The following is a 15,479-nucleotide window of genomic DNA, read 5'->3' as shown; positions in this document are numbered from 1 at the left end:
ATAGTCATCACCACCAAACAAGTCAAAACATGCAATGATTCACTGAATCAAAAAAAAAACCCACCCCTATCATAAGAATGTTTTTGCAAAATATCAGCAATAGATTATTGATAAGTTTAATTCCTGAAAAGAGCAGAGTCAAGATGGCAGCTTCTCCACAACATAGAAAGCAGGCTAGACTGTATTCTGTCTGATCAGGAAATTCAGGAAAAGTCAGAGGGTCATTTTTTCCCAGCCCAAGGTAGTAAGCAACGAAGTAACAGGGAGCATTCTAGGGTCAATAAGGGAACTGAAGCAGGGGTAGAAAACAGTAATCACATCAGGAGACTGGAAGCAAGAATCAAAGTCATTTGGCAACTGTCTCCAATTACCCAGTTCTGGGTCACAGATTCAAGGTAGAGAAGAGTGGTCTTGAGAGCAGGGACCCTTGCCTGTATTAGGAGCAAGAAACATTTCAAAAACAGACCATGAGCAGAATGATTCAGTTCTAACCTCTAGACCCACATATAAGGCTGCAGTAGAATAAACCAGGGCAAGAGACCAAGATCAAAGTGGAGTTCAATTACTTTCAACCTGCAGAAGGTCCCAGAGAGAACAGCAACTAAGTCCTGCAGCAATCTACAGAAATGCAATCACACACAAGCCAAATATGCAACAGGAACTTGCAGAGCTGTGAATAGATCTCTTCCTAGATCACAGAATATTGAAAACTCCAAAAATTTATACGCTCCCACAGTGAGCTATGAAATCAGTAGAAAGCTATATGCCCTTCTCCAAAAGGAAGTAGTATCCAATATTAAAATAAAATCCAAAGTCAATAAATAGGCTGGAAAAATGAGCAAACAAAAAAAAGAAATGATTTAAAATATCTACAAGCAAAGTTTTTTAAAAATGCAAATAGGTATAAACCTAGTAGAAATTCTAAGACCAAAATAAAACAAAAATCAAAATAGAGTAATAAGAAAAGTGAAAATTATAGAAAGAGATTTAACAAGTTGTCAAAAAATATATAAAATAATACTGATGAAATTAACTGCTTAAAAATTGGAACTAGTCAAGTGAAATCTAATGACTCAACGGAACATCAAAAAGCAATAAAAAAGTCAAAAGACTTTTAAAAACTGTGCTGCATCTCTTAGGAAAAACAAGTGACCTGGAAAATAGAGGAGACTGTTTAAGAACCACTGGATTACTTGAAAGTCATAAAGAGAAAGTCTAGACAGATTTCAGGAATGTATATATAAGGATATCTTAGGATCAAAAGGCAAGGTAGAAACTGGAAAAAAATACACTGTTCACTTCCTGAAAGAAATCCAAAAATGTCAACTCCAAAATCCAGAATCCAGAATTCCCAGTTTGAAGAAAAAATTCTATCAAGAAGCCAGAAAGAAGTTTTCAAATACTATGTAACCACAGTTAAGGTCATACAAGGTTTAGCAGCTACTAGTATAAAGGCATAGTGGGTGTAGAACATGATATTCTAAAAGGCAAAGAAGTTAGACTTACAACTAACAGTCTAATAGTCTAGCCAGTATAAGCCTACAGTGGAAAAAAAATGGGCATTTAAGGAAATGGAACATCTCCAAGAATAAAACTGAAGAGAAAAATGCTCAAACACAAGACCTAATTACAATACCTAAAAACAAAAAAACAACAAAAAATGCAATTTTGTATTTAAAGCAAAAGATTAATATTTCAAAAGGCCTTATGGCTCATTTTAGGCAAGGCTTTGTCCTCTTTAGAATATATTTTCATTTTATAGAATACCACAAAACCCGTTTTTAAAGAAGCAGCATTTCTCAAATTACTTTAGAGCAGGGGTTCTCAATACCTTTTCTGCATCATGGAAATTTGACAACCTGGTGAAACTTCTCAGAATGTTTTTAAAAGCACAGAATCACAAAGGAAAACAATTAGTAAAACTCAGTCATTACAAAATTCAGACCCCAAGTTATGAATTCCATTTCTAAGGTAATTTCTCTTAAGGATTAAGTCACTAAATGAAACCATTATCACTAAGGGAACAATTTGGTATGATTCTAGCTATATCTTTCAGCTTATAACTCTTTTTTTGACAGCACTCTCATTAAAACCAATGAAACTCACAAATAAAAATTCACCTCAATCCAATTCGTAAGCCAGTAACATTCTGGATCTGTGTTTTCCACTGTGAAGAGAACATTTCCTCTGGGAATGACAGAACCTTCAGGAACTGCTTTTACTTCTATGGGAAGATGGCCATCATACTTCTGTTAAGAAATATTAAGTAATTTATTTACTTATCAACCAGTAATCACTTTTACTTTACTAAAATTATCTATGATTTTCCATCAAATACAAAGAACTCTACAACTGTATGTGTCATTTCTTATGAAATTATTCATGATTCAAACCAATTCGTATGATTGAATATACCTTTATCACATTAAACACACACTGGTTCAAATTATTGTAATATCTATAGTATAGAAATTAATTCTGTAATACTTTCAAAACTAATTTTAAAAAAGTAGAGTAACTATTGCTAGAATATGCAATCAGATCCAAATTCCTTTTAAAAACTTATTATTTACTTCCTTATTTTAAAATAATGAATTTATAATAGTTCCAAAAGTATTTTCTGCAATAGATATTCTAACCATAAAATGACCACAGATAAAAGGTGATTTCTTCTGAAGATGGGAAAAGATCATCTTGAACACTTTCTTTTGCTGGGAGACAGAAACTAATTAAGGTTTATTTTTTAAACTATCATGACTCACACAATTGGGAGGGCTGTCAAAGAACTCTTCCATAACATGCTCAGCACAGTCACCCTTATATTGCCGGAAAACTTCACTAACCTACCAAGTTCAAAGTTACCCCCTTGTATTTATGAATAACCTGAATTATTAACAAGTTTTTTCTTACATCTACTTTATTGGTCTCTGCAGTGCTATATGCTGTTTTTGATACTGCCCTCTTGGGTCCAGTAGAAAAGAAAGGTAAGGAGAGATTAGTACCATTCCCTCTCCAGGCTTAGGTATCATGCCTCTCTTAATTTACTTAAGACAGCATTAATTTTTTTGATTTTAATTATTAATTCATTCATATTAATCTTGTGTTCCTCTAAGACCCAAGAGATCTTTTTCAGATGGCTAATCCTGCCTTCTCAATCTATTACCTCTGAATGTTGATTAGTCAAACAAACAAAAACCCCCAACAAAACCTCTATAAGAACTGAGCACGTTAGTCATTTATCACTCTTATCCTGGACAACATAATTATTATTAAAGTAGCTTAATATTACCTTAATTTTAATTGGCATACTTCATGCTTACAATCTATTTATAAACCCAGTGTCATTCACAAGAAAAACCATTTACAAAAAATGACTAGTAATTAAGTTTCATCTCTTTAGGTTTACTTAGCCCATTGTTGTTCAAGTTAAATTCTGGATACCAAAGTTGTTGGCTAGCTCTCTCAATGTCAGGTTATTCAAAGACTTTAAAAAGTATGTTATATTGTAATAGTCTTTCTAGGATTTGCAAGGGAGCAAGATTTGAATCCAGGTTTGACCTCAGTGGATTTCCTACCTCTTTGCAATGCTTGTCTTCAAAGTTAGATTCATGGAAAGTCATCTTTGGTTTTATTTAAAACTTATTGACAAAACAAGAAAAATTTCAGAAGTCTGAAAAAAATTTTTTTTGATGATGATTCAGAACAAGATGTTCAATAAAGGTAAATGATTGGTTTGAAAGATATATTGCAATAAATGAAACAACTAAATATATACAATCAGGGAATATAGCAAATTATCAATAACCATTTTCATTTAAGAAGCAGAATGACATTTATGAAATGCTTGTTCATTAAGGAACTCTTTAAACAGGACTGATGAAATTTGCATGCCTGAAGCAAGTCTTCATATCAACGAGATCACAGATTCATTACAGTAGTGAAATGTTATCTCTATATTCAAGATATGCTGGATGCATGTATGTACATACATATATAGGCAACACACATATCTTTCACATATACACCCATACAGACATGCATATATATAAAAAGAAAATCATAGGAGCAAATAAAATTCTCATGATTCACTTTCTGAAAAAAAATCACTCTGAAAAATATTAATTGCTATATGGATGAAATGTTCCATTCTTCTAAGTGTTTAGATATTCAAGTAATGGATTCATTCATGTACTAAAAACTGGCATTACTAAAACTAGGAAAAATAGAATACAACCAAAAAACTGTTCACCTATCCCAAGGAAAACTAATGTGCAAAAATCTATCATGTTAATAAGAATGAGATGCAGGAAACCCAAAAGTCAATAGTAACCCTCAGGGTTTTTGTCCTTCATTTTCGAAGAAGACCACAACACATCAGGGAGGTGATGCTATGACAAGCATGTGAATTGGATTTGAGTGATGGGGGTGCTGTACTAAGTCATCAACCTCACTTTATCCTTTAGAGCCATCTGGGTCCAGTGGACAGATTTGAATCAGGATGACTGGACATAGCTCTGGATACAAGGTAATCAGGGTTAAGTGACTTGCCCAAGGTCACAGTTAGTAAATGGAAAGTGTCTGAAGCTGGATTATGAACCCCTATCCTCCTGACTCCAAGGCCAGTGCCTCCATCCACCATATTCCTAGCTACCCCAGGGATATCATTTAAAAAAACCCCATAAAACTTGGTTATGTGCAGAGTGAAGGACAAAAAACTCTATAGGAATGTGGAGAGACATCTCACAGGATGAAAAGGTAATCATGAGTTGCAATCCTAGCAGAACAAATGCTTAAACTGCTCTCCTTTGAAGACAGATGTTCTGCACTATTTTAAAATAATTTTTACCATAACAGCTTTTCTCAACAGCAGTTTGTATTCAAGATACAAAAATTATGAAACTAAGAATTGTCTTTTCAATCTAAGTCTCTGTGGGTATCCTTGAATTAAAAAAAAAATCAAAACACAATTTTTACCTCGAGAATATAATTCCATCCCTTTTCATTAAAAACATCATCTTGAAAATGCTCTCTGTAGACCTCTTTGGCTTCTTGGATTTTCTCTTTGGTCACTACTTTGCCTAAAAATAATAAACAATTCTTGTTTATATTGTTAAAAGGATTTCACATTACCTAAAATGTCTGAAATATTGTCCCCATTATACAGACAGAAGAAACAAGAACTAAGAGTTTAAATAACTCATCATTCAGAATCAATGGCAGAGCTGGAAAAGGAATTCAGAACGTCCAACTTCTGGTCTCTTGCTCTCTGCACAAAATATAAATATCGTAAAAGGAGATATTATATATGTATGTATACATATATAGACATGTATACATATTTGTGTAAACACATATACACACATATACTGTTTTGTTATTTATGGTTTTTGCAAGGCAAATGGGGTTAAGTGGCTTGCCCAAGGCCACACGGCTAGGTAAGTAAGTATCTGAGAGGGCAGATTTGAACTCAGGTCATCCTGACTCCAGGGCAGGTGCTCTATCTACTGTACCACTTAGCTGCCCCTCTTTTGTTATTTAAAAACACACCATAGACTTTAAAAGAAAACTAAATCTGGGATGATACAGCTGATGTGCAATCTACATATCCCCAAGTGAACCTCTCCAACCTCAACCTCCCATTTTATTAAGAGTGGAGAGCAAATTGAATCACTTCAGTAACTGATAACAGATTAACTATTTAGGTCACCAATCCTCATACAACCCATGTCACAGGAGACTGAAAGGCATTACCATCTGATGATGTTTGGTGGTCTATATGAAGTGAGTTGTTGAATTCAGTTCTGTTCTTGGTGGACAGATGTCCACAACAAAGCCATAACACCACCTGGCAACCTTGGTTGCCACTTAGCAGAGAAGCCAAGGATTGACTGTAGTCTCTCCCAAACAGTGGTGAGGTACACTGGCAGGGTGGTGTGGGGAAAGCTTGCACTGCTATCTGTGATGTACCTGCCCTGGGGTTAAAATAAAGGATTTCAGTCTCCAGTACTGGCAATCCACTGATTTTCACAAATACTAATTTACTCAAATATTATAAAATTTAAATATATCTCTATTTTAAAGACAAGTTTATAAGTGAAGAATTTAATCAAATGCCCTCAGGCTTTTGCAATTTCAGTATGCAAGATCCTGATTGCCTCATTAAAAACACCTAGTTTGGGAGGAGAGGGATCAGTCATTGCTAATGGTATTAAACCTCTGAATTTTAGCTAGGCTCAGTCAGTATGTTCTGAGTTGTCTAGTACTGTACAATCCCAAGGAAATGGAACATTTTTTTATGAAGAATTTAGTATCAGAATCTGTTCAAGGGGCGGCTAGGTGGCACAGTGGATAGAGCACCGGCCCTGGAGTCAGGAGTACCTGGGTTCAAATCCGGTCTCAGACACTTAATAATTACCTAGCCGTGTGGCCTTGGGCAAGCCACTTAACCCCATTGCCTTGCAAAAAAAAAAATCTAAAAAAAAAAAGAATCTGTTCAGTCAAAAGATATTTCCATGGAGGATTATAATAACTGAGATATTCTGAGATGTGAATATCTTGGCAAAGAAATGTTAAGTCCCTTTAAGGAACACTTGAATACTGTGAGAAAGATAAGTGTGTGAATGTGCATATGTGGAATAAAACAGATAATAGAGAGGGATATAAAACAAAGTGAAGGGAGGAGAGGGCAGATTTAGGTCTGCATAAATATTGAAGGTTAAAATGTAAAATAATCCATTTACAGATTTTATATTATTTCCATATTATGAGAAAGACCATAACCATCCAACAATGTAGAAGTTCAACAAGACAATTTTAAGACAGACTATTAAAAGTTATTATAAATTATAACAGGTAGCTAAAATTTAAAATTTTACAGATTAAAAATAAACTCCTTGACATGAGTATATGATTTTTATATGTTATATGTTATATATTTTTATATGTTAGAAAATTAGTATTTTTCCTTCAAATTATAACTGAATTTTTAAATACCAAAATTTAAGATCTAAGTCCCCTGAAAGTTGGTGCTTTTTATATTAGAATAGTAATCATACAAAAAAATTTCAGAAAGTAATTAGAATTAAGCTGGGGCTCTTCAACATTTGTGTTATGGACTCCCTTTTAGCAATCTAGTGAAGCCTATGGATCCCATCTCAGAAGAAAGTTTTTAAATATATAAAATAAAATATATAAAACTACAATTCCAGTTATAGGTTAGTGAAAATTAAGATTAAAAAATCCCATTTAAGTCTATGTATACTTTGAGATATATATATATATATCTATCATGTACATATACATACATTCTTGAAAAATATATATATATATATATATATATATATCCAGGTCTTCCAATTAACTAACTTTTTAATCAAAAGGAAGAAACCTAGTAATAGGCAAAGAATGATTTAAGAGAAGCTTGAATTGTAAACAAAACATTTTCTCATTTTGAAAAACTGTACAAAAATTTTGTAAAGATCAAAAGTTAGATGGCTCAGAAAATGATTTTAATTATTAGAATTCAACAAGATTGAAGAAAGAAATATGAAGACTTATGTTAAAGAAGTGGCTTAAAAAGCAAACTGGAAAAATAATAAATAATACCTTTTAAGTACTTATTAAGAATGTACTGCAACCCGTAAAATACAGTTTCCTCATATTTCACCTTCCTTACTTTGGAGTTTTCAGTCTTCTTTTCACGGCATTCAAAGTAGGAATAAACTTTGCTTGTGTTGGGTGGATATTGCTTATAGTGAGTAACCTATGTGAAGAAAAAACATATTAGTAAAAGACAATGTTTGACACAGATACACATAAAAATTTTTAAAAGTTAGAAATATTTTAAGTTTTAAAAGAGGAAGTGAGATGGAATTGTGAAAAGAATGCTGCATTTGGAGTTAATCCCTGTTACTTATTATCCATGTGACCTTAAAGCAATCAATCTCATTGGGTCTCAGTTTCCTCATCTGTAAAATGAGGGGGGGTGGAATAAGTTGATGAATTCTGAGGCTTTTTTCTAGTTCTAAATCTATTAATGAATTAAATTTGGCATATGATCCCTTACTGCAGGGACAGGAACATCTGGACTGCAGACCTCTGGTGCTGCCAAGGCAACCAGATTGGAAATTCAATAAATCTAGGAGATTTTTAGGGGGTTAATTAATGTTTGACCAAATACAGCAGGCTAACTTTTAGCTTGAGAATTTTGTATGGGCTGTGAATGTTATAAATATCTAAATGGGCCTTGACAGGAAAAAGGTTCTTCATACCTGCTATTGATCCATCTGAATAGTATTCTGATTTTACTATATGAGATTCATACTTCAAGGAAAATAGTTTAGCTAACAATTCATTCCCCAAGATGGGCAGTTGGTTGGATAAAGTGCTGGGCCTAGAGTCCAATCTAACCTCAGACTTATTAGCTGTGTGACTCTGGACAAATCACTTAACCCTGTTCGCTTCAATTTCCTCATCTATAAAATGATTTGGAGAAGGAAATGGCAAAACCTAGTAACTCTGCTAAGAAAATTCCCAATTCAGCCACAGTCATGATTGAAATCAGTCTTAGATACAGAATATATTTACCTCACTAAATTAATTTTCTAATTCAGATAGATGGGGCACCAAGGTCTATACAATAAATGTTAAAAACACATAAAAATAAGGGATATTTTTATACAAACTTTCTTTTTCAGGAATGAGTTTAAGGTTTTTCTGCCTGTTTCAGAAAAATTGTCAATAGTAACCAGATTAAATTTTAACAAGAATTTTATTCCAGGACACAAATGTCATATTAATTGTACTATTTTACCAATGTAAAACAAATGATTATGTTAATTTTCCTAGAAATAAAAAATATAACCTGCCTCCTAATGAACTAGGTAGTTCCATTTCTGTGGTAGAAAGAACTTTTAAAATAATTAAATTTTTTTAATAAATTAAATTTAAAATTAAAGACACTTAAGCTGCTTAGCTTATCAACAACTTCAATAAGACTGGTAGGTTTCCAAAGGAACTACAAAAGAAATAGTTATTTTAAGTTGGCATGTTAAGCAGAGTCGTCATATGTCTGAAATTTCTTTACAGCTAAAAAGAATATCTTGCAACTACTTTGCTCAGTCTATTGCTTAAAACAATACTAATAACAATAGGGAGAAAATGTATATTTTCCAATTGTATGTTCTTTCCACACTGAGTTGGGGGAGACTGAAACAAAAAAAATCTGGTCTCCAGTTGTATGAAGTTATAACATATCTAAAGAATTGAATTTGGGGCAGATAGGTGGGGCATCAGATAGAGCACGGACCCTGGAGTCAGGAGGGCCTGAGTTCAGATATGACCTCAAACACTTAATTAGCTAGTGTATGGCCTTGGGCAAGTCACTTAACCCCATTGCCTTAAAAAAGAAGAACTGAATTTGGGAGGAGGGTGTCAGGAGGCTTGGACTAAGTTCCAGGTGTGCCACACAAGTTATCTTTTCAACTTGGCAATAATCTGGCCTCTTTTGAGTGTCAGCTTCCTTATTTGTAAAAGCTAGATGTGAACACTTGTATTTCTTCACAAGGATGCTGCAAAGGGTAAGAAAGAATAAAGCCATTTCTTTATAAAGCATAAAATATACACATTTGTGTATATGCATATATCCACATTATCTATATAGAAATATAACTAGATAAACCCGTTATTTCATTGGTATCAGTAATTGGCAATTGGTAATCAGCATCATGTAAAAAGTCGTTTTATTTTTGTTGGGTCATTTCAGCCGAGATTGATTATTATGGAAACTTTGGTTTTCTGGACAAAAATACTGGAGTGGTTTGCCATTTCTTTCCTCCAGCTTATTTTACAGAGGAGGAAATTGGGGAAAACAGGTTAAGTGACTTGCCCAGGGTCACACAGCTAGTAAGTGTCTGAGGACAGATCTGAACTGCAGTGGGCCACCTAGAGGATGGGAGAAAAATAAATGACCCTTTTCTCTGTAATACTCACCTTCTACTAATATATTTATTCACAAAAAAAAAACCCAACCCTTTATCAGAAGACTGTGTCTGCTATACTGGAATCAATCGAAATTTGGAAGCTCTTATATATTCATACAATTAATTTAGTAGACTGACAGTATTCAAGTATACATGCACTCCAGAGTGCTATAGCAACTCATAACCTGTTTGTTAAAGCATGGGATGGGGTGATCTATATTAGTTGATTATTAGTATTGATGAAATCAGATCCTTTAAGTATGGAAAGTATGAATTTCCATAACAAAATAATCATACAATGAAAGGTTGTACTGGTACAAAAAAATAGGGAAATGATAATAATCATCCCTAGGAATGGCTCCTATATTTAGTTTAGATGGATCAGAAATTAGACTGTAATCAATGTATGATTTATCAATGCATACTTGGTTCTACATAGATTAGCATGGAATTATGGCCAAAGAAGAGTTGAACACAGCTTAGTGTGAATATATTTTCCTCAGGGCAAAGTGGTGGTGGTGGTGTGGTAGTGGTTAAATGGGAGGATAACAGTGTCTTATTGAGGGAGAGGGAGTAATTTGAAAGCAAAAATAACTTCCTGCTTGTGAAGGATTAATGGGGGGGGGGGGGGAGTAGGGGGTAGAGGGGAGTAACAGGAAGGGGAGGAGAGACAGAAATCTAAAGTCTATAATGATTTAGTGATTAGATACATTATCCCTCACTGTGCTCTAGAGTCATCTCTCCAATTGATGATTAGGGACAAATCATTTAATCTTCCCTAGGCTTTAGTTTTCTTAGACTAACATAAAGGAAGAATGAGCTGGATCAATGAATCACATGTGATGTTTTCACATGAGAAATCATTTTTTAATGCATGAAAGTTTCATGAACTCCTAAGATGTCATTTTACCACAGGTATGTCGACTGAGAAAATAGAACAAGATTAATAGTTATTTATAAAAGCTTTTAAATGAATTTGTATTGTCATTCATTTGTACCTACATAAAAATTGAAAAATAACAATATGCATACTGCTAGACATTGGTCACTTTAAAGAAATGCTTATTTATTATACCCAATCATGGCACACTGTTTTTAGAACTAAGGATGGATTTGGCAATTTTGGTGTACAAAAGTTAAGAGACTTGACTACTGTCACATAGTAACTGAGTCAGAATATGACTTTCTGATGTCAAATACAACACCGTAATCAATTAGACTTGTTATAAAGAAAATAATCTGCTAATCTTAGATTTGGTCTGAAAGGGTGATAAAGTAGGAGGGGAAAAAAAATCCTTGAGTTTCTGTTCCTTGACTCTAAATTGGTCAGGCATTGGTTCAGAAGCTCTGTAAATTGTTATCTTTGAACTGGGTGTGTGTGTGTGTGTGTGGTGTGTGTCACACAATAATGACTGATAAAATGACATTGCTCTTTAAATTTCAAAAAAAGCTTTACTTGCATTTAAACTTCAACAACCTAATGAGTTAGTATCCTAGAAGTGTATTTATTTCCTTTCTAGAGATGAGAATTGAACCACCAAATATTTTGCTGTATTGATAACGATGATTTTACTTTGTTTTTTAAGTAGAAATATAGCTCTAATTTTAACCAAAAATAAAACAGCACGGATTACACATGGAAAATTTTTTAGGAATACCTATTTAGCAAAAAACAGACCATCAATTGTCAGTCAATATTGTTTTCTTTATGAGGAAGAAAACAAAACAAAGCAAATTAGACTTTTAGAGAATGTGTTCAGAGAAAGAAAGGAAAAATTCTAGTTGTGCTGTAAACAGATTCCTGGGCAGGATATGCTTGCATGCTGATATACAATTCCTATTCCCACTCCAAATATATTGTTTCCTTTATACTACTTCAATTTTTTTTCTACTTCATTTTGTTATTGTCTGAAATTCAAATTGATTCTAAAATTGCTTGAGTTAGCATCTTCTTTTAAGAATTTAGAATCCTGAGAACCTAACAAGTCTTTTAAAACATTGCTCCTATGAAAACCTGAATTCCAAGTTTAAGAAAAAGCTACTTAATAAATTACTTTTTAGAACCTAAGTTAAAAACTAACTATTTGACATCAGATTTAAGTAACTGTATACTGACTCAGTCCTGTTTAGGCAATATGTAGTCTGATCATTGGGGGAAAAAGTAGTGTGTGTGTGTGTGTGTGTGTGTGTGTGTGTGTGTGTGTGTATAGACATATCTACACGTATATGTATATGTATATATATGCCATTTATTTTATAAATTACATGATAACATGTGTAAGATTCAATTAAGATTTAGCTATTTGTCTATTTTCAGCTAAATCTTTTTACCCTTATTGATCAAATAGGTCATAACCCTGTATAGTATGCTGAAGTCAAGGTTGGAAAAATCAAAGTAATCTCTTAGCCAAAACGTGATTCTCAAATCCCAGGGAGGAATAAAATTTGTTCATTTTTTAAGATTATTCAATGCCAAAATGATACAATACAAGCATGTTCCATTAAACATCTGCCTGGTTTAGCAAATCATGAATTTATTGAAGGGGTTAATTCAGATCCTTCCCATTTTGTTGGCATTATGATAAGGCTTAAGAGATGCAGTCCTATTTTGACTGGTACCTTTATTTAGATCCTTAGAAAAACAGATGTATATCTTAGACATAGTGATAAAAGTTTAAAAGTTATTTATCGAATAAGCTAGATAGTGTAGTAGTAGGATGATCAGGTAAACAGGTTTCAGAAATAGAACATGTAGTACAAAATTCCTCTTTTAATATTGAAGCAGCTGCTCTAAATTCTTACAAATTCAAGGGAATTTTAACTAGTGGATTCAACTAAAACTCAGAATGAAGTGTATTTCTATGTGCAAAATTATGGGCATACAAACCAGTCAGGCCATTTCAGAATTATTCAAAATCTCAAAAAGTCAATGAATTTTTAAACTGGGAGGACCTTTCCACTATACTATTTCTGCCAGGAGAGCTGAGAATCAGCAAAGGAGATCACAAAATATACCTAGACTATTAATCAGCAGTTTAGAAAACTACACCTACATAATGGATTGTAGAATCCATACTCAGTTTTAACATCACACTAAGATTTAAAAGTCTAATAGTAAGAAGCAGCAAAGCATAGTGGGTAACAAAGTGGATTTGGAATCTGAAGGACAGGAATTTTAATTTTACCTTTAACAATCACTTGCTATATAATTGTTAAAGTCAAATAACTTTGGTAAACCTCAGTTTCCCTTTCAGTAAAAAAAGGGACAAAAGTATTATCTACCAGACAAGATTGTGAACATCATCTTGAAGAGACTGTACAAAGTATTTTGCAAACCTTAAAGCTCTATGTAAATGTTAATTAATATTAGAGAAAGCCAAACTTTTCACTTAAGACATAACATGAAATTTGTTTTATAACCTTTCACTGCCCTGTCTGGCAAAAATAGTCTTTATTGTCTTCAATGAAAAACAAGTTAAATCATGTAAAGGGAAAAGACCCTAATATAATTATTAATCAATACTTAATGTATATTACTATTTAAGCAACCGTGTTTTCATTTTCTAAAGAGCTGTAGCAAAGCAATGTTTTTTTAGGGTTTTTTTTTTTGCAAGGCAAGTAGGGTTAAGTGGCTTGCCCAAGGCCACACAGCTAGGTAATTATTAAGTGTCTGAGGTCGCATTTGAACTCAGGTACTCCTGACTCCAAGGCCAGTGCTCTATCCACTATGCCTAGCCACCCCAGCAGAACCACTTTTAATAAGATCAAAAGAAATGTAAATGGGGGGTGCAAATTTTCACTAGTGTTTCTGACAAAAGACTCATTTCTAAACTATATAGCGAACTGAGCCGCTTAACTGCCCCTTAAAGTATTTAATGTTAAAAAAAAAAAACCCGGCAAGATATGGGAAAATAAATTGCAAAAAAAAAAAAGTGACATGGAAAGTTGACCTGGAGATACTAATCGGCCGTGATTGAGTTGTTGCTTCCTTCTATGAGACTGGGTTTGAATCACAATCTGGGCCTTCCTTTCCAGTTGGAAACATTACTTTTAAGGTCCTTGGCAACCCTCAATCTAGGATATCTCCTATACTATTCAAATCCTCACAGTCCTTATCTTAATGACTCGCTCCCTAGGATTTGAGATCAAGACCCTAAATGCAGAATTAGACAATTGCATAAAAGCAGTCTAGTTAATGTCACCGCCGGATTAAAAAGAAACACAAAGAGAGTGATTTATGCAAAGAAACCCCAAAGCACGACTTGGCATCACTTTTTACCTCTAACACGACGCCAGTTTGGATAAAAGAAGGGGAGGGCTGAAGCTGCCAGCCAGCAGGCACGTGACGGCGGCTCGCGGCGGCAGCACGTGTCTGCGGAGCGGCGGCCGCGCCGCTTTCGCTTTCCTTTCCCAACTCTGCCCGCAGACGAGTCCCGAAGTTCCCGCCCCCGGGCCGGCCGGGCCTGCGGGAGCCCCGGGCGCGGAGCGGGCGGCGGGGGGGAGGGGCGGCGCGGGCCGCGGCCGTTAGCCGGCCGGCCTCCGGCGGGGGGGGGGCCCGGCCCGGCCCGGGGCTGCGCGCGCTCCTCCCCCGCCCCTCCCCTCCCTCCGCCGGGCCCCGCCCCCCCGGCCCTCGCAGTCGGGCGGCTGCGACCTCACCTGCCCCGGCCCGGCCCGGCCCCCGAGCCCCCCGCCCCGCGGCGCGGCCCCCGCCCCGCTACCTTGTACGAGTCGGTGGCCAGGAGGATGTTGAACTCGGCTCCGCTCGCGCAGTTCATCTCGGGGCGGAGGGCGCGCGGGGGCCGGCGAGCCGCGGGCGCGGGGGCGCTGCCAGCCGGGGCACGGAGGAATGGGCTTCGCCGCGCTCCGTCGCTTAAGTCACCGCACGGCCGGGGGAGGGGGCGGAGGAGGCGGCGCGGGAGCGGGCGCGGGAGCGGAGGAGGGGTCGAGGAAGGGCGGGCCGCGGGGAGGGGGCGGGGAAGGGCCGTGACGCCAGAGGAGGCGGCGGGCCCCCGGCCCCGCCCCCGCCGCCGCCGAGGACGGGCTGGACGTGCGGCACGCGCTCTTCCGCAGGGAGGGGCCGCTTCCCGCCCTCCCCCGGGGGCGCGGCGGCCGCGGCACGTGACTCGGGCTAGGCAGGCGGGGGCGGAGCCTGAGGCCCCGCCCCGCCCGGGCGCTGGGTGGGGCGGCGGGACCTGCGCCTCCTCCCCGGGGGCCGCCGAGCCCGGGAGCATCCCTTGCCCCGGCGCTGCGGTGGGGGAGGGGGGCTCCTGCTCCTAAATGTGTGTTTAAATTTGCCCCCTGCATAGTTAGGGTCTCTGCTTTCAAGAACAGCCTTCATCGGATTCATCCTTGGGGAAGGAGTTGAGGAAAAAACGCCTCCATTATCTGGAGTAGGGCACCCGTTGTCATGGAGACCCGGGTCGGGATGTTACCTGGCTGTGTGACTGGGCAGGGCCCCCCGTTTAGCCCAGTTTCTGCATCTGTAAGTGAGAAGAACAA

The 15,479-nt window shown here is 36.8% G+C and overlaps 1 protein-coding gene across 1 annotated transcript in view; it reads right to left on the bottom strand.

Annotated features, from left to right (window-relative positions):
• Positions 1–14,898, bottom strand: part of NAMPT (nicotinamide phosphoribosyltransferase) — a 34,174-nt gene extending 19,276 nt beyond the window's left edge. Inside the window, exons 1-4 of the mRNA XM_074193944.1 lie at positions 14,699–14,898; positions 7,606–7,762; positions 4,975–5,078; positions 2,121–2,249 (exon numbers count right to left, since the gene is read on the bottom strand). Coding sequence (XP_074050045.1) covers positions 2,121–2,249; positions 4,975–5,078; positions 7,606–7,762; positions 14,699–14,755 — 447 coding nt within the window. The 5' untranslated portion in view covers positions 14,756–14,898. The remainder of the gene's footprint in view (positions 1–2,120; positions 2,250–4,974; positions 5,079–7,605; positions 7,763–14,698) is intronic.
• Between the last annotated feature and the right edge of the window lie 581 nt (positions 14,899–15,479).

This window comes from Macrotis lagotis, chromosome 7, assembly GCF_037893015.1.
Source record: "Macrotis lagotis isolate mMagLag1 chromosome 7, bilby.v1.9.chrom.fasta, whole genome shotgun sequence".
NCBI classification, from domain to species: domain Eukaryota; kingdom Metazoa; phylum Chordata; class Mammalia; order Peramelemorphia; family Peramelidae; genus Macrotis; species Macrotis lagotis.
Note: the sequence above shows the minus strand (reverse complement) of the source record. Positions and strands in the feature narration are given on the sequence as shown.